We start from the raw sequence: 20,119 nt of genomic DNA on the forward strand, positions 1-20,119 counted from the left end.
GTGCTTCTTCAGTCTTGACGAGTTGTTAAAAATTAACAACGCAGTAGAATAGCGATTTGCCAAAAAAAAATACAAAAAAATAGATCACATACACAAAACACATATTTGTGTGGTTCATTCAAGGTGGGCTACATTTATGGCCGAACGGTAAATAGAGCTTCCACTATTCGATGGATGAAATCACAAACCCTCACCCCTTATATATAAGTTTGAACTTATTACAACCAAAGTCATGATTATTTCAACCAAAAAAAGGGCGTGCAATACAATATAGAAAAACCCTAATCCTGAAAGTAGTGGGATCAACGATATTGGGGAAGAATTATCAGTACTTCTCGGATTAACTTGAAATCAGGCTTCAATAACACGAATAGCCTTTATTGTTTTAAATTTAGGAATGTAAGCGAGCCGTGCTAATTGGAAGAACTTTTTCTGCTACCAAGGGTCTAGGAAGTTTCTTGTTACTTGGGCTCTCAGCCAAAGAAAGTGAATCTATACTTAAATTGAAGAGCGTATTTGTCAACCCGAAAAGGAAGTGATGAATTATTCCATTTATATGGTTGCAAACCCGGGTAGTAGGAAAGTTCCTGCAACCCAAGTGGGACCTTTATCCGCTCCAGTACTGGAGGCGCTGCTACGCCGTACGATGGCACAACAGCGGATAAAAATTCCCCCAAATGACAACAAAAAAATTTTCATGTTAAGGCACGCACAGACCAGCCCACATATGTGTCAGATTCGGGCTTGGTTTGGGCAAAAAAGTCTGGTCCTGACCCAGCCCATTATAACATTTTTGGCATCAAGCTAGAACCGCTTTCAACCATCTTCATGATTATTATTGTTATTGGTATACCTATCTAACTTGTTTTATGGGACTTTGACTACAAGTACTTGAGAATAGCTGAGTGAGAATGGGAGGGAAGAGGTACCATAAGGCACAAGGTGAAGATAGGAGAGTTGAACCCATGATCTCCTGTGGACCTTTACTCTACTAGCAGTCTGGCAAGGCATCGACTAATTAGGTAAGCAATTGTCTTCCAAACAATATTTACATGCATGTTTTATTTTTCGAATTAAAAGAAGCAATTATAAATCATATAAGAAATTAGGGAGAATGTTTTCTGTGCCGCAGCGCAGCCTATGCCCAGGCACATGGGTAGGCTATGCAGGGGACAGGGTGGTCATTTCGACCACCCCCATGTGCCTCGGTGCAGGCTGCGCTGCGGCATAGATAACAGCGCCCCAAGAAACTAAATAGCTAACGTATCTTCCAAAAACCATTTTACAAATAAATTATAATTAATAAAAATATAAATCCTATTGTGTATATGGAAGAGGGTTCTATGAGCAAGCAGCATAAGAGAGAGACCAATGGGTTGCGATAAAATGGTATTATACATAACATGGCACCAAGGACATTTCATGTGAGGATTAGAAAGACAGACATAGAGATGGTAGCGTACCTTGCCCCAAATATAGGGAGAAAAGGTTTTGCTAGCACCGTCTCTCTCTCTCTCTTATCTCTTTCTTTACTGCCCTCCTATGTAAAAACCATTCCACCGCACCAATGAAGGTTTGGGTATGGATTAGAGGCATAACTTTAACTATTCATGCAATAACTTAACATTATTTATGAGGAAGAATAAGAGAAAAATGATTGAGAGACTTAAAATAGTAATTATCATTGATATGTCTATCGGATCCGGCCATGTATATAGTTCCGGTTTAGTGGGCTAGGCCACTGAGCAGGTTTGATGTCAATCCAGCCTGGCCCTAAGTTATATTTTGGGCCGGGTCCACAGATTGGCCCAGCCAAAAATCTCATCCCTAGTTTTAATTATCTAAACTTTGGCCTTTAAGGAAGGTTAAGCTACTTCAAGAAATTGAATAAATCACATTTCATTACATAATGAAATGACCTTTCTATCCTTCTATGTACCAAACCATTTATCACTCATTGGTGTGCTTCTTTTGTTGTTCGTTCAGAGAACGATCTTCCAACCAAGATTTTAAATCTTGATTTCGAAGCCGGTTTCAGGTAAGCCTGAAATTGAGAAGTGCCGAATCTCATTTCGAAGTTTGGACCTTGGGCTCGATTTCAACCCTAGATTTCATTTAGGTCAGCCCCAAATCAAAACCGAGACAACTGAAAGATTTTGGTCAGTTTCGAAATCGAACCCAAATCAAAGGATCAATGCCCTTGATAGCTCTAGAAACGTAACTTCGAAGGATTAATAGCCTTTTGACAAACAAGTAATCATAAAAAGAGTTTAATTAAGATGAAATTATACTTGATTGGTACCCAATTGCCACCTACTAGCTTTCTTTTCTGGTGACATTTCAATTAATTGGATGCTGGGGGTATCATATACCATAATTTGTACCCATGATTTCTTCTCTACCTAAAAAAGGAGTACCTATTATTGTTTTTAGCTACGGTAAAGCTCACTTTGAGACACAAAAGATTCACAAATCAAAGCATATGACCCCCATGCGGCATGGGCCCAGTTACCATCTTTACTTTTGAAGGACTCCATTCTTGTCTTCTCGACGAAGAGATCCCTTCTCAAAAGTTTAATTTCTTTCCCCCTCTCTCTCTCTCTCTCTCAAATTGAGGCACGAGTACAAGACCTCTTTAATTTTGTTGTTCTTTTATAATCCATCTTAGTAAATTTGGATTAGAATAAAATATGATAAATAACTCCATATCAACTTAATTACTATGTGTTGCCGCTGAAATCTGGAAGGATGACATGTCACTGGGAGATCTTTGCACCACTTGAAACCAAAGAAAAAAAAAGCACAAGAGAAGGATGGAGTTGGACTCCAGAGAGATTCTCCGATGCTTAAGTCATAATTAGGGCAATAGTAGACTTTTGGAAAAATGAGAAGAGAGTGGTGAATGGCACAATATGAGATGTTGTCGAACAATTGGCTTGGAACTTATAACGAATGAGAGGTCTTGCCTAGACTGGTGAGGGGGCATACCAAAGCTGATTGGATGTAGCTAGGGGCCAGGTGCTCCCAGCTCTTTCTATGTGTCGGTAGCACGCTCCAGCGTCTTGGATTTGCTATTTAGTTGACTTTGAATATCTGTATCGTAGAGATCCCTAGCCCTGTCACGTGTCCTTCAGTCATAGGCATGTCATTATTAGGTATATCACTATGAAAACTTGGATATGACTTCATATACATTCTTATACTTAACATTTGAGGTGAAGAGATGCAACTGGTATATAAGAAGGTCTCAGTACAATTAGTCAATGTGGGGTGATTCTCTTAAGGGAGAATGTTCTCTGTGCCGCAGCGCAGGCTGTGTCCAGGCACATGAGCTTGCCATTCAGGGGGGTAGGGTGGTCTTTGTGCCCACCCCCATGTGCCTAGACGTAGCCTACGCTGTGGCACAGAGAACAACACCCCTTCTCTTAATTACAAAAATCTCAGCCTCTCGACAAATTTTGTACTAAGAAGGATTGATTCCTTGGAATCCTGCTAAGATTCTCAATATGTTAACCCTCACCATGCTTACCTTTTCAGATACAGATTGTCTGCAATTAAACAAACTGATAGAGAGAGTACCAAGAGATCTCTATTTATTGGCAACCAATGCAATCTTCCATCCATTAAGGAGAACAATTAGATTTAGGACTCTAATTTTTTCAATTAACATAATAATTATTATAAAATGGGTAGCGACTCTAATGGAGAATTAAATATTCAAACTAGTATTATAAACATAATTTTTTATATGTATCAATGTCCAATTAGATTGAAAATCAGCACTGTTCATGGTCTAAAACTCCCTTCTCAATCCAATCAGAGGATCAAATGGGGTAGATGAAAGGATTTTTTCTTCACCCATGATGAAGAAAAACTGGGTTTATCTTAAATGGGGCAAAAAAATGAATTTTTTTGCTGGGGGTTGAGGGTGGGTATTAACCTGGTCCAAAGGCAACTAAATGACAAATTCTTATGTAGATATAAAGAGCGTATCTACTGCACAAGGCTCATACCACTACGAGGTCTAGGGAGGGTCGCAATATACGCAACCTTACCCCCCTTTGCTCTTACCAAAACAAAAAAAACCCCCTTTGCGAAGAAACTATTTCCTGACTCAAACCAATGACCAGTACTAGGACGCAATGGAACAACCTTATCGTTGGACTGAGACCCACTCTCTCAAATTCTTATGCACATATATATGCTGTGGAAATCTGAAAGTTCAAATTTGAGCCTCAACTTCTAAAGGGCCAACAATTTCCAACCCCACAAAAGTAATATTGTTGTAAGGTTGAACCTAATACAATATATGAAAGCATCAAGGACCTGAACAAACCAATGTGAGAATATAGCTGTGGAACACCCAACATTCCAACAAGGATCGGAAAAATAAAAAAAGGGCTGAAAATCCAACGGATTCACTTACATACCCCCCCAGCATAACGGACTCAATATAACAGGCTAGCCAGTCAGGGGCAGAGAACCAGAATCGACCCCGTCGTGAGACTTAACCCTTCTTGATATGATCTAGTCAAGTGTTTGGTTCTGCAACTATCACTGAATTCTATTTTGTTCTCATGAAAACAGGAAAAATAAACTTGCAATTATATTTGCCAAACATTGGTTGTTCAAGGCATAGAAATCAAGCAGCAGTCTTGACTCTAGAGCTACTTTGCAATGCCTAGAAAGATTCTGGTAGAATCCAACTAAAAGTAGACTGAGTGTTGGAAACAACTCTAGATTACAAAGAATCTGGTGGAATCCAAGTGTTGGAATCCATTTGCCTGGTGGAATCCTACTAAAAGATTCTGGTGGAATCAAACTAAAAAGACTCTTTCCCTAGAGATTAATTGGAAAAATGATTTTCTACTATGTTTGAGGAGTACCAAGTGAAGGAATGTTTTTATCAAAAAAAAAAGAAAAAAGTGAAGGAATGTACCTAGTAATCGTAACCACTCTTTAAACATTCCAAGCCATTCCCACTAGATGACCTTTAGCAAGATAAAAACTTGAAATTGAAGAGGATATTCAGAGCTAATTTCGAAGCCCCCTTTCAGCTCATCTAAGTATTACAAGCAGCTTCCTCCTCTTAAAATGATTATGGGGGGGAGGGGGGGGGGGTTGTTTCTGAACAATTCCTATGATGTATCCCAAGGACACCAACTTATTAATTTCCTTCATCAGATTGCTCAGAAGGCATCCAAGGGAAGATTCCAAAGCACTCTGCATCACTACATGGATCTCATTTAAACCTTTTTATTTGCAAAAGCTACAGTTAGAATTAATTGCTAAGACCTTATATTTTGTTGCAAAATCACAGCCCTTGTCATTGAAAAACTGATAGAGGAGCCCTTCCCTCATTATTTGCAAAAGCTAAAGTTAGCCATCAAAAAAATTGCTCACCTGATCCACACTAACTTCAAGAGGTAAAGTTTCTAGGATCTCATCAGAAGAGGTGAGAGAGGAGCTATATGTCAGGCTCATGACCTCAGAGCCCTTCTTGGATGAAGGGGACTTCTTTTTCCAGTTTTTTTTTCCTTGTTATTCTTTGCTTCAATCTCCTAGAAACATGACCAAAATTAGCAACCGGATCCTTCCCGCTGGTTTCTAGGATATGAAACCGATTATGCATTAAACAAATGAGTTAATACAGGAAAAGTGCAGCAAAGCTAACTGATTACCTTAAAGATGAACTCATAACTTTGTCTGTATATTTATCAAGGGCAAAGGCTGGACACAGCCCCGGTGAACTGTACACTAGCACCCAATGTGTATCTCTCTCTAGCCCCATTTCATTATAAAGGAGTTAGCCGAGTTTATTCCAATCTCATTGTCACCGAAGCATGCTATAAAGAGTCCTGAATTTGCCAATCATGATACCTTGTCTTAAAGAATAATGAGGATACACAAATAATAAGCACGCTGCATAACATTTACTAACTGGATTTGCACCCGAAGAAAACACATACAAAGCCCAGGAATTCAAAACATATTGGATGAACTCCATCTTATTTGTTTGACCACAAGGAAATAGAGACCTGAAATTCTAAGGAAAAAAATTTTGCTCATATCGAATCTCCCACAGTGGGTTTGCAGGGTATGGAAATCAAGCAGATCCCTTGAACTTCTTTGCAATGCCGGCAAAGTACTTTCCCTGGTGGAAAGCTTGCTCCAGTTCGAGTTCAGTTGGCTGTCTAGATCCATCCCCGGCAAAAGTCCCTGCACCATAGGGGGAACCACCTTTCACCTTCTCCATCTCAAACATTCCAGCACCGAATGTGTAACCAATGGGCACAAAGATCATCCCATGATGAACCAGCTGAGTTATGGCCGTCAACCTGTGAAATACCCAAAAATTATTGAATTAGGTTATTCTCTCTCTCTCTCTCTTTCTAATAATCATGAAAAAAGTAGATTTAAAAAAAAAAATCTTTTGACACAGTTCAATTGATTGTTCGGCAATTGGGATTAGGAACATACGGAGTTGTCTCTTGTCCACCACCTTGAGATCCTGTGCTGTAGAAAATCCCAGCGGGCTTGCCTGCCAGCTGCTGTGTCCTCCATAAACCTCCAGTCGAATCCATGAATGCTTTGAATTGGGCAGACATCATCCCAAACCTAGTGGGGAAGCCAAAAAGGATTCCATCAGCCTCAGCAAGGTCACTGGCTTCAATGATGGGAACATCAGTCTTTGGTGGAGCACTCATCTTCCCAAGGATATCCTCTGACAGTGTCTCAGGGACCTGTTCCATGTATCCAACAAAGGCAATCAGGTTGGTTCTGCTATAGAGAGCCACAGTATAGCATAAGGCTCTCGCTCAAGGAAAGAGTTGGAATTCTAGATTAATGAGCTCCTACAGGTGATTTGATTTCTTCTATAATGAGTAAAAAGATTCATAAGCAGACTTAAAGGAAGTTTGCTATTCCTATGTACATCTGTTGCCTATTATTGAATTCATGCCAGAATTGTGTTAGCTTTTTTTAAGCACATTCTACACAACATTGAGTCAAAAAACAGAGTTGGTAGTCCTAGCCATATGCATGAGACATTATCCTAGATGGCCTCCTGCAAGACAACAACTTGAAACTAAACAGGACATTCATAACTAATCTTGTAGCCATCATTCACCAAAACCCAGGAATAAAGCAGCATCTTCCTCGTAAAATGACTATCATTTATAGAGAACTCATCCAATTTTTTTGATGGGGAAGCTACAGTTAGAAGAATTAAAAACTCAGCTTTTACATCATCCCCACAACGTTGCCAAAGCATCAAATGAAAGAGAATCCTGAATCCCTAGCTTTCCCATTACTTTCACCAAATTAATTTGCTTTCATGTTTCAACTATGTAATAAAACACAAGAAAGAAATGGTCAACAGTCCCATGTTTATTATCATTTTTTTCCAGTGGAGAAAGAAAGAAATGGCAATGAGACAAGCACCTACCTGCCATAGTTTGGCTTCAACACCTTCCACAGATGAAGCACCTTTCTTAATCTCTTCAGCTAGCTTCTCCACATGTCCATACATGGAATAGTACCTGAACCAGTAATAAGATGTTTGATTACCATTATCCTGAGCTAAATAAATGGCATTTGAATGAATTAGAGAACAGTAGAATGGTAGCAATAAGAAAATGAAAAAACAGAGTCTAGTTTCCTCCTCCAAGGGTAAAAAGAGAAGCCAATCAACCAAAAATCGGCATGAACTGCTCTCTTACTTCCATTGTTCTAGTAACTTCTAGTTTCACATTGGGGAATTGGCACTTTGTTTAATTTATGAAGTTCATAGGAAGGGAAGAGGAGAGGACATAAAAGCTTGTATTAACCCTTGGGTTCATATGCTAGATTCATGTAACCCTCAAGAGATCAACCACTTAGACAAGGACCAATAGGTCCAAAAGCATCAAACAGGATTCTACTTCTCAGATGGGAGAATGACCTTTTAGCACATCTTTCTATCAGTCTTCAAATACTATACTTTTTCGAACTTCATATCTTTCTTGATTGTAGGGCAACAAATTATGACAACAGAAAAATTGAGCTCATGATCAGCAACATAAATTTTTAGAGATGGCTTATCGTGAGGAGGAAAAGTATTAAGATTTAATATGAAGCTACAGCCTAGAAGGAAGTATTTTCTGGATAAATTAAAAATATCAAGCAAACAGAACAATTAGAGCTACAGATAAAAATCTGAAAGAGAAGAACTAACTGTTCGATCAATCTATAGAAGGGGCAAGAAAATATAAAAAGGAAGTTCAGAACATCAGGTGAAGCTGGAATTAAGGCTCTATCAGCCTGCGATTTCCATAATACTCCCAAAAATTCTGCGCGGTTAATCTCCGATTCCCCACCCATCAATGCCTGAGGCATTCAAGCAAGCCAAATTTTCAAAGAACGAAAAAATGAAAAGAAAGATTACAATTTCCAAAAGAACTAGAGTGGAAAGAATGAAAAGAAACAAAAACCCTTTACTCTTTCTTCAAGATTTTTCATACAAAGGACCAAAACATCGTCAGAAAACAGCAGATCTAACAAGTCGAAACGAAGGAAAAAGTGTTTGTAAAAACTAATGCCGAGACGAAATCGATGAAGCAAGATCATAGATAAACTAAGCGAGAGAGAGAGAGAGCAAGAGAAAGAGTGTGTGTGTATATATGGTAGGTACATACACGATGTAAATTTTGGCCGCCATTGAAACGCGAATCTCTGAATCAAAAAGAAGAATGTCTTTGTCTCTGGTTGCTCTGTTCTTCCTAACAAAGGCTTTTGCGAACTGAATCGATAACTGCAGGAACCAAACAGGTAACCCTTATTTATAGTTCCCTCTTAGCTGACTTTTGGATTAATGTATTGACTTTTAATCCTTGCAAATAATCCTAATTAATCGCTAATTACAGCATTAATCTCACCTGTTTTTTTCTTTTTTGGGAATTGGAGAGCTTTACTGCGGGGGGGGGAACTCATTAATCTCACTTTTATTATTATTGACGGGTGGTCATGGCCTCCATCATCAATATTCAAACAAAGTAAAATGTCTACCAATTAAAACTTAATTTGGTTATTTTCTCCGTCTTCTCTTTCATTTTTCTACCATAAAAAAGAAAAGAAAAAGAAGGTTTGTAAGGCTCTGTGGCTCCTAAGACACACAAGAAGGTTGAAATGACTTCCCCACCCCCTCGGTGAAATGAAAAATCTTACCCCTATTAGATGCCTTTGCACACGTGCTCATTGGCCCTCGTGTTGGTGCAGGAGCTAAATAGCCTATCAGTGATCCCCTCCATTTTAGTATATAAGCCAACTAACTAAAAATTCTAGAAGTTACTGTAGTTGTATTTAATATTTGGGGAAGTTATTCCTTTGGGGAAGCGTGGCCTTGCACACATGGGGGCCAATGGGAGCGCATGCGGAAGTATCAGGCGGACAATCATTTTCTCCTTTCATGGGGGCGGGACAATCATTTCACCTCCTCTATGTCTAGGTATGAACAATATGCTCTCCCCACAAGAAACATTACTCCTTAATATTTATTAGAATACTATTTTATTAGAAATATTAATTGGAGTGGGATCTAAACACTAGTTGTATGTATGGAATTTTATACGCTAGCATCTTATTGATCATCGGATCCCCCTCTACGCATCTCAGCCATGCAACCCATCCCAACTCCTAATTCTCTCCATTGTAACCCACTAGCACCACTGTATCTCTCTCTCTCTCTCTTTGAATGTTTCTTGTTGGATACAATGCATCCAATAGCAGGGAATTGAAACCTAAGGAAGATCACCTATCTCTGTACCAATGTCGTGTTTTCAGACGCTACAGTCCAACTCCAATGTTCTTCGATGACATTCCCCAAATATTCATCTATGGCCAACAATAAGAGGGTTGATGTTTGGCTTCTCCAGTATCGCCCAAAGTTACAAACACTGATGGTGGTTTCTGTAAATGTGAGTTAAAGCCAAAACCCTCTTTCATACCCCCTTGGTAATTCCCTATCATCAAGGGAGTTACCTAGCATAATGGGTAACCACCAACAACCACCTTATGCTAATGTGATGATTGGGCCACATCAGCCAACATTCTCCCACTTGGCCCATATTACCAAATGCCAAGTAAATGTATTGTGTTGCATTTGATGTATGACCATACATGAAACGTTAGTTTCCTATACATTCTAGATGAAAACTCCAATTCTTACAAAAAAAAAAGACGAAAACTCCAATTCATGTAATATGGTGGTTCATGTCCAATATGTTAGCCACTCTCTTCCATGTATTATAATGAGTTGTCTTTCCCACAATGAAACTTAATATAGCTAGTTCCAAACTTTAGAAAATCAACCCTAATAGTAAATTTTGAATCAACACTATGATCAACTCGAGGTACAATCTTTGATGTCATTTTATCCTTAATATGCATCTGTCATTCAAAACTTAAATTGTACAAACATAATAGATAACAAAAAAACTTAAAGTTCAGAAATCATCAACATAATACTGTAGTATTCTTGACAAAACACTAGGTAAAAAAATTGATTCACATAAGCCTGTACGACCCACATGTCCCAGGGTTACTTTAGTGTGAGGGTCGGACTATCATTTTCTCAATACCAATGTGTTTTATCATCACACAATGATTCCAAACAGCTTCCTTTACAACAGAGTACTTGTGTCTATACCATTTCGTAGAGCGCATATTATTAAAGGATCCTATTGTTGTGGTGTTCTTACAGATGATTCATATTGAAGTTTTTATAGACAGAAAAACTTGGAGGTTTGTGACAAAATACCATAGCCACAATACATGACAGAGACTGTCTCATAACATGCCACTACCTTTACTTTCATAGTAGATGATGCAATCATTGGTCACTTCACACTTTTTCAGGATACTGCTCTTCCAATGAGCATACAGATGTATCCTAAAGTAGATTTTCATGTATCTACACATTCAACGTAGTCTAAGTCCAATTAGTCAGTCAAGTCCAAAACATCAACTGATGTGTCAACATGTGGTCCTTGGTGCTCTGAAGGTATCTCAGTACTGTCTTTGTTGTCTTTTAATATGGCATATCGAGATTCTAGTGGAATCTCCCTAAAACTCCCACTGCGAAGCCAATGTCTGACCCTGTTCATACATCAGACTGCCTATTGAAGACTCATTTTGGATACTATTCATTTCTTAACTCCTCTAAGAATGTCATCAGACACTGTCCAGACTAAGTCTGCCACATTAATAATAGGTGCTACACTTGATGAAATGTTCCAGTATCATTTTGATATAGCCTTTTGGGTTAATCCTAAGATATTGTCAAACTAGCTTCGGTGAATTTTATACCTAAAATACAATAGGCTACACCCGCATCCTTCATATTGAAGTTACATGTCAGGAATTGTTTCATCTTATACAATAACCTTAGATCATTAGTAGCAAAAAATATGTCATCCACATACAATATCAAAATAATGAAACATCTTCACTTGGTCTCAATGTAGATTCTCTGATACCACATGTCGAAAACATTGCATCCAATAGTAGAAGAATTGAAATCTAATGAGGATCACCTACTTCTGTTCCAACACCGTGTCTCCAGACTCTACAATCCAACTCCAGTGCTCTCCGATAACATTCCCCAAATATCCATCAATGACCAATAGTAAGAAGGTTGATGTTTGGCTTCTCCAATCTCTCCCAAAGTTACAGACAATGATGGTATTTTCTGTAAACGTAAATTGAAGCCAGAACCCCCTTTCATATCCCTTGATAACTCCCTACCATCAAGGGAGTTACCTAAAATGGGTAACCACCAACATCCACCTTATGCTGATGTGGCAATTGGGCCACATCTCCCATCCCACCCCGCCTTTGCATACCCCCTCCCGCCCTCTCTCTTTCTCCTCCCCACCGTTGCATCTACCTCCCTACCTTCTTTCTCCCCTACCCTATGGGTTGGCTCGATGATCCTATGCTAGACTATTGGTTTTAAAAATCATCTTGGTCATATCTACTAAAAAAGGAGTAGAAAGGGAGGAGAGAACCAAATGGAAACTAGAAACACAATGAGAATCATTGGCTTGGATTGAGAATAGAGCATTCAAGTCATCGATGGTATTGTCATTCTCAATTATTTAAACAGTTGGAAAAGCAAAGGAAAGGAAGATTAGGAATCTGTGTATCAAAACAGAGAGGTTAGGGCAGATTGTCACATATAGATTTTTTTGATGTATTTATTAAAATAGATTATTTTTGTTTACTTATTTTGTAAGGAGAAAGTTTTCCTCCAACCATTGAGAATGCAATAATAAATTGTCTACATGCCTAAGGAGATTATAAAAAACCCTACGATTGTGACTCCCTCCAAAAAAAGAGGGTGATAACAAATTTAATTTTTATAAGATTCATAATTATTTGGGTGCACAATTTTGATTAATTGACCATTCATCTAAGTAGTGGAAGAGAGTGTGTTGTTTGATATGGACAAATGTTACATTATTTTCTAAAAAGTAGATAAGCAACCTTGCTTAAATAATAATAAATTTAATAAAGCTTTAGAAAAATACTAAATATTGAAATTTTAGGAATTCTTAAGGACCACCATTATTAATTGTAACATTAAGTATAATTGGGGTATTGGGTTTAGCATAATACTAATATATATATAATTTAAATCCAAAGGATGATGACGACATATAGGCATCATCAATACATCAGCCACAACCATGAGACGAACAAAGCTGGTGTGACCTATTATACTCTGAGTTGTAAATGCAAACTGGGTCTTTGCAGAAGACTCCAATTAGATATTCCCTTTTAGAATAAAAACAAAAAACAAAGAGGGCTTTTGTTTACCACGTGAACGAGCGCCTAATCCAAGAAGATGGCAATGAGTCAAATCTCTAAGCATTTCCGTGGGCCTTTTGAAATGTCTTTACTTTTCTAATTCCATCAGCATGAGGTGGGCTTTGCTTATCGTAATTTCATATTCCAGATGCCCAAGCTATTCATTTCCCTGATTACCTCATAGTTTCCTACTTAGACTAATTAATTACTGCAAAATGCTTTCTATAATTAATTTATGAAAAAATATTCTCTGGGTGAAATGATCAGCCTATCCCCCCAATGATCGAAATGATTGCCCCATCCCGTCCCATGTGTCCAGGCACAGCTTGTATCCTGTGCACTCTAAGGCAGAGAATATCACCCCTTATTTTTTTAGTAAAGCTTTCTATAGTTAATTAGCACATAGGACAGAGAAATTAACATAATTATGTAGGCCGTTTGCTTATCAATGTTATAGCCATATAAGCCCAAAAATTTTGGAACTACATAGAGGGGGCAGCTATTGGCCTATTGTGGTATGTTTAAAGAAGAAGGATTTAGTGCACGGTATTGGAATGGGTATCTGTGAGTTTTGAAAGACTGAATCCAGTACCATATCCATATCAATTAGATCAGTCGTTTAACACTAAGAAAATTAACCAAATATATCAAAATCGAAAATAAAAATAAAAATTAATACTGTCCGTATTATTTTATTTTTTATATATGAAAAATTGAAATCAAACCAATAAGTGTTTATAAACATAAATTGAAAAACTGACTAGACAGATAACTATTGATTTAAGTTTGATCATAGTTACTCTATTCTTATTATACGAAGTGTCAAAAATATCCTTAGACTGCCCAAGAATCCCCCATCCAACTACCATAAATGTAGTGGGTGAATGAAAATAGTCCGTTAAAGTGGAAAGACTGATGAAAGAGGACCCAGTTTGGGAGTGTAGCTCTGCACCTAGACACATCATCATATCCCGATGATGTTTTCTTGTGTCATTCTATTGATCCCGTGGCACAGGGGCACGCTCCTAGACAGAGAACTCTTTCCCTTAAAAATTATTCCAATTATGAGCATTCAAGTCACGTAACAAATAATGATCATTTTCTTTAATTCCCCTAAGAAATAATTAAGAAACCAATTACTCCTATGAAATGATCTGAATCAACAATATCAACCCAAATTCTAAACATTGTTATCCTTATAAATTATAATTAAGAGGAGGATTATACTACATCACTCCTCCATCACATCCCCGTCTGCATCGTTGACTCTTGATTGGGCCTCGAGGAGGAGGAGGCATCATGTGTACTGTGTAACCTTAACGGCTTTACCATTTGTTCACGTAAAGAGTTCAATCAGATCATGCGTGGAAGTGTTCAAAATAATCCAAACATTAATTATCATTTATTCACCACCAAACTTACTATATATTCTATCCTTGACGTTTTGCATTCGTCACTACTTTTGTAAACCTAAGGAGGCTAAGGAGCCTTCCCGAGCATGGGTTTGAGGTATCGGTATCGTTGTATCAGGTGATTCATATCGTTATCGGCATAGGCCAATCTAATCTGTATCGGTCGGGGGGTTTAGGATCAAGGGTAAAATTGGCAAAAAAAAATCAAGGGCAAAATTATCTAATACAGGCTGATCTAATAGTGTATAAGTTTATAGGATGACTGATACTTGATCCAATACAGTGCACTAAATCCATGTTTTAGAATCCAAACCGGTCTTAGGTATTGCCGTATTGGTATCAATACCATGTTGATAATCTCGCCATATGGATTGGTTGTATCGAGCTAGATCAATTCATTACCTTGGATCTTAATTAAGACTATATATCGTATTTTCTCTTATACCAATACCATTGTTATGGTATTAATATCATATCGATGTTGGTTACTGGTGATACCGATACCTTGAACCATCCTTCTAGTTCTAGATAATTCTCTAGTCATTACTCTCCTAACCCTCCTCTTTCTAAATAATGAAAAATGATTTTTGTATTTGGAACGTACATTCTCAACTGTCTGGGAGCGCATCTAGATGCAAGTTGCACCCAAACACATGGGATAGGATAAGAGTGGAATTTTGGGCATTCAAAGGGGGCGGGGAGATAATTTCACCCACCCCCGTGTGTATGGGCGCACCACCCCCGATGTAGAGGACTTTATCCCTTTATTTAGTACTCGTTAAGTTTACCAATTAAATTTAGGTAGAGAAATGTTAGAAGGGAGGGGGATATCATATCCTCCCTTATTTTTTCCCCTTAGCGCAGTTGTTGAGAAACAGGAATCATGGGAGCTAAGTTATATGTTTGATTCAATGAATTCCTACTGCCACTAGGTATTCAGAAATTAATAAAAATATATATATATATATACATTGTGGAGTTTGGGATATAGCTTAGCTAAAGACAAAATTGCTATCTTGATGGATGGTCAATGTCAACAATGTTACCTCATAGATAAATCCTTATTTCACTTGTTTTAGAATTTTTAGTACCTAACACCATTCCCCAAGCAAATACCTTCTTATATTAAAACATTGAAAATTGATCAAGTAGTGGATCTCTAATAATCTAAGTACCTCTTAAACTCATTTTATGTCATTAATTAATTTTTTTTTTTAAAGTAAACAAAGCTTTTCTAATAAGAAGAACGAATACAACACATGGATTCTTAATTACAATCTTCTAGAAGCCATGAAGTGGAAATAGGCCAGGCAATTTGTCAGGTCTAGGCCTTCCTTGTAAGAGAGTCTTCCAAACTTTTTCCTCCTTGGAATATAGGCGAAAATACAAGACTCTAAATTAGATTGGCTAGATCCGGATTGGGATCCCTAGTGGCCAATCTAGAGATCCAATATACCAATACAAACTCAAAAAAAAAAAAAAAAAATCTATTCTTTGCTCCAGTAAGATTAGTGTTTTAAAACCAGATTAAAATTGATGGATTTCAACATGTGTAAGGGTACCTCAGCCCTAAAAAATAAAAACCTTAGCAAAAAAACAAGTGTAAGGCTATTTAGCCTTGGATTTGGCTTCTCTTCTGCGTATCTCAGAGTTGGAGATTGTCTAGCGTGGCAGCAGCCATCGACATGTGGTCTAGGTGTCATTCAGACAATGCATATGTAGGATTTCAATCCATCGCATGTGCACCACACCCCAGCTATGCTTTATTGATGTGTGCCGTCCAAATGTCACCTAGGCCACATGTTGATGCCTACTGCAATGTTGGGTGATCTCCAGCTCAGGGGTGCACTGGAGAGGAGCCCAATCCATTTAGCCCCCATGAATTGAACAATGGAATTGATTTAGTGTTATTGATAATGAGGTCATGGTCTCTCTTGTTCCTCTGTTCCCCACGATTTGGGGTTTCCCTCTCTTTTCTCTTGTTTCTTCTAAAATTACTGTTTACATAACTATTCATGATACTATTCCTAGCCCCAAAACAACTCCTTATCTTTTTTAGTTCTCTTCTTTCATTTTCTTTTTTAATAATATATATATATATATATATATATTTTATTTTTTTTTATCTGCATCAACTTAGTATCAGATCCAAACCTAAGATTACATCAAGGGGAGGGTGAAATCTGTATGAGGCTTCATGATCTTCAATTAACACTTCTTGATGTCAGGACAGGTTATCAAAAGTTTGTTGATAGAACCTTAAGAGGACGGATCAGAGGTGGAAGAAAAAGGTAGAAAGCGAAATTAACCATCAAGATGAAGTAATTGATCCAATCAAGATTGAAGCTGGAGAATTAATCCATGGTCTGATTGTAGATGTGAAACTCCACAATTAGATTCTAATTGAAGAAAAATCATTTACAAATAAAATCAAGAAATCATGACAGTCGATCATGAGATGTGCTGGATCATATCCCCATCAAACCGATGATTGTGGGTGCTGATCCTCCTCCACAAAACTCGAGGAAGAGTCTTTTGAATCCGAGGGCAATAGTGCAGGACCATGGCTATTGGCTAGTGTGGTTCAAGTTGGGTCGGTTTGGTTCAAATCTGGTTTGACCAATTGGATTATCACTATTGTCCAGATTCAATGAATCTGGCCAGCTCAGAGTTCAATCTGTGGGATAGTTTGATAGCACTATTATTATATTACTTGTATAGATTAGAATAAAAAATAATATAAATTCCAAATCTGATTAGAGGTTAAGTTTTCAGCCATTTGGTTTCTTTAGGATACCCAATCATGGTTTGAGCGAAGACTTCTTTTTCAGTTTGGGTTGATCTCTTTTTTATTTTCATTATTCTAAAGTTTAAATGAGTTCCTATACTCCAATCTGACTAAGTCTAGGAATCCTATTTTTGTAGACCCATAGGAAGAGATTTCTCTCATCTAATTGGGTTAATTTTTAGGTAGCTAAGTCAATCCATGTCACTCACATTGTTGATTACGCACAGAAGTCTTCTTTTTTGTTTTGTTTTATTTTATTTCTTTATTTAAATAAAATGTAAAATTATTCAGTCGAGGGCAACGGTTAAGGTTGTTCCATTGTAATCAAGTAATCACGGGTTCAACAACCTCTCTATAAAAGCAAGGATAAGGCTGTGATCATTATGACCTTCCCCAGACCCTGTAATAGTTGGAGCCTCGTGCATTAGGTACACCCTTTGACAAACATGCAGACAACACTTGGTTTTTCTTCTTATAAAATAAGAGAATAAGTTTCACCAACAATGGAAAGAGACTTCATTGCTAAAATCTATCTTCTTCCAGCTGAATATGAATCATTCAAACCCATCAAAAACTGAAAAAAAATAATAAATTTCTTCATGTTGTGCATGTTGTAAGGCATTGACAACATTACAAGAACATGAAAGAATTTTAGAATATGATACAAGTTCATCCCAAAGACTCTTAAGCTTAGAGAAATATGCTAAAATAGATGATTAATTCTAACATACATATATAGAAATGACCCTTTTAATTTCATAAAGGTGTGGAGCATTTGCTTGTGAAAATTGATTTTCCAATCTTTCCAAACTTGCATTGCATCATCTGTATATGTAACAGATTGATTAATCTTTGGCGAAAGGGAATTCAGAATCCCAAACAATACAAATCATTGTATCTTTCCCACGTAGAAAAGATAGGATCTGTGGCTTCCGATTTGGGTAATGTCTCATTAACAAAAATTAGTTTATTTTTCACTGACAAGGCTATATGCATCAAACGCTTCTAGGATCGATAATTTTCTATATTAAATGGGGGAGATACGAGATTGATACCTTGGCTCTCCAATTAGGGGTGAAACATGGTTGGGTTGGGCCGGGTTTTTTAAAATCCTAGCCCAACCTTGGGTCTTCTTAGCTCAACGCAAACCCAACCCGGCCTTAGGTCGGGCTGAGATATCTTAGTCCAGGCTGAACCCTGCCTGACTCACGCAGCCCTGATTGTTCCTGATTTTTGCTAGGGCCTGGTTGGCCCTGACTGTCCCTACTTTTTTGCCATTTATGTCATCCTATGCAATACGAAAATGAGACATATTTTACCAAAAAAAAGAAAAAGAAAATGAGACATATGTGATTGGGTATTGGTTTGTTTCATACCCAATTGATTATTAGACTTTTCTTTCGGTTAAACACTTAGCCCAATATTTTTGTTCAATAGATAATTAGCTATTTTTAGGTTAATTAATAGATAATTAGATATTAAATAAAAATTATAAAATGTAAACAATAAATTGTAAGTATAACCTAACACAGGGCTGGGTCGGGCTGGGCTTAGCCCGAGGCCTCAACCTTGGCCCAATCCAACCTTGACCCAGGGCTCTCAGGGTTGAAAAATTCAGCCCAAGCCTTGTTCGGGCTTAGGGTTATCTCCAATATATTTAAATAAAATGGTGAGTTGTAACTATCACTCCCTCCAAACTAATTCATTTGAGAAGAACATGCAGTAGATCTTGTATCAGCATACTAGTTGTGTGGATTGAAACTGTAAAATAATATAGATTTATAAGAAGTTATGGCTCTGATACCATGTTAAAGACAGTGAATCAAATCAGAAAATAATAAAAAAACATAAAAAAAAAAAATACAAGACCAGAAGAAGAACACAGGAATTTCACGCGTGGTTTCGCCGAAGCTTACATCCGTATATATAACACCCTAACTGAAGAAACACACATGACCCATTGGATATAGGTTTTATCGATCACAACCTACCCTCATACAAGTTGTAACACAACTGAGATCGATGGAGGTCGATCCCATAGCCGACAATTCCTGGTTTTTAAACATTGATTCCCAAATCAGTATGTAGCGTTTGGGAAAAGAGATGAAGTAAGAACAGGTGTGTGGTGAGAGGATTTTTGTCCGTGGGCGCGAGAGGTGGAGCCGTGGAGGTGGGGATCGAGGATCGTTGTACCTGTTTTTAATTGGAGGTTTTTTTTTTTTTTTTTTTTTTTTTTGCTGTCGGCATTCCAAACAGTCGAGTCTTCTTTCTTAGTTCATTTATCAAATGAAAATTATAAAAAAAATAAAATAAAATTTATGAAGGTGATTTCTATTTCGGAAATTATTTGATTTGATTTTTGTACCTTATTTCAGTAAAATAGAAATCAAATGGAATAGAAATTTGTGAAGTTGTTTCTATTTCATTTGTTTTACTTTTGCTCTTTAATGAGCACATGGTTAATTTAATGGACAAAATAATAATTGCATGTTAACAATAAAATACCACCCTTCTTCTTCTCCTAATAGTCTTACAACCACCACCACTTCACTGCTACCATTGCCACCACCATCCCATCACCGCCACCACTGTTAGCACCACTTTGCCATCACCCTTCCCAGAGAAATATAGAGAATCTATTCTTAGAAATTGAACTATCAAATAAAATTTTTTTTTTTTTTTTGAAATATTTCATATTGATATAATTAAAACAATTTCAATTTTTTGACCAAAAAAAGATTATATTTCATCTTTCTCGCCCCTTCCCCTTCTTGTCCTCTCTTTAAAATTGCTTTTAGATTTGATAATTGATGATGGTCTAAAGGTGGGAGCCAAGAGGACATGAGTGGGGGGACCTGGCTTCTGCTCCAAGAAATGAGAATTCCTCTCTCAAGTCCCTCACTTGCCCATCATCCCCTTTCATATCCCAAGCCTCACTCATTTGCATTTTGCTTGCTAAGGAGGGGAAACTCAAACGTCCTCCCTCCCTCTTATGGAGAAGCGCCACCTCCCTCTCTCTCTCTCTCTATCTGGCCTTCTTCCTTAATCATGGCAGTCTAGTTTTTCTTTGCTT

The 20,119-nt window shown here is 37.6% G+C and overlaps 1 protein-coding gene across 2 annotated transcripts; it reads right to left on the bottom strand.

Moving 5' to 3' along the window:
* Positions 1-5,863: 5,863 nt before the first annotated feature.
* On the bottom strand, positions 5,864-18,174 carry LOC122640849 (probable NAD(P)H dehydrogenase (quinone) FQR1-like 1). 2 transcript variants are annotated; one of them, XM_043834108.1, is made up of 5 exons: positions 18,169-18,174; positions 8,676-8,710; positions 7,448-7,541; positions 6,481-6,743; positions 5,864-6,338 (listed from the first exon to the last, which is right to left on the bottom strand). In XM_043834108.1, exons 2-5 carry the CDS (start codon positions 8,696-8,698, stop codon positions 6,107-6,109), a joined length of 612 nt encoding a protein of 203 aa, XP_043690043.1. In that variant the 5' UTR covers positions 8,699-8,710; positions 18,169-18,174; the 3' UTR covers positions 5,864-6,106. The 2 variants fall into 2 exon arrangements, with proteins under 2 accessions (XP_043690043.1, XP_043690042.1); XM_043834107.1 differs by lacking the exon at positions 18,169-18,174 and having other exon boundaries at positions 8,676-8,817.
* Between the last annotated feature and the right edge of the window lie 1,945 nt (positions 18,175-20,119).

This window comes from Telopea speciosissima, chromosome 9 (assembly GCF_018873765.1).
Source record: "Telopea speciosissima isolate NSW1024214 ecotype Mountain lineage chromosome 9, Tspe_v1, whole genome shotgun sequence".
NCBI lineage: Eukaryota > Viridiplantae > Streptophyta > Magnoliopsida > Proteales > Proteaceae > Telopea > Telopea speciosissima.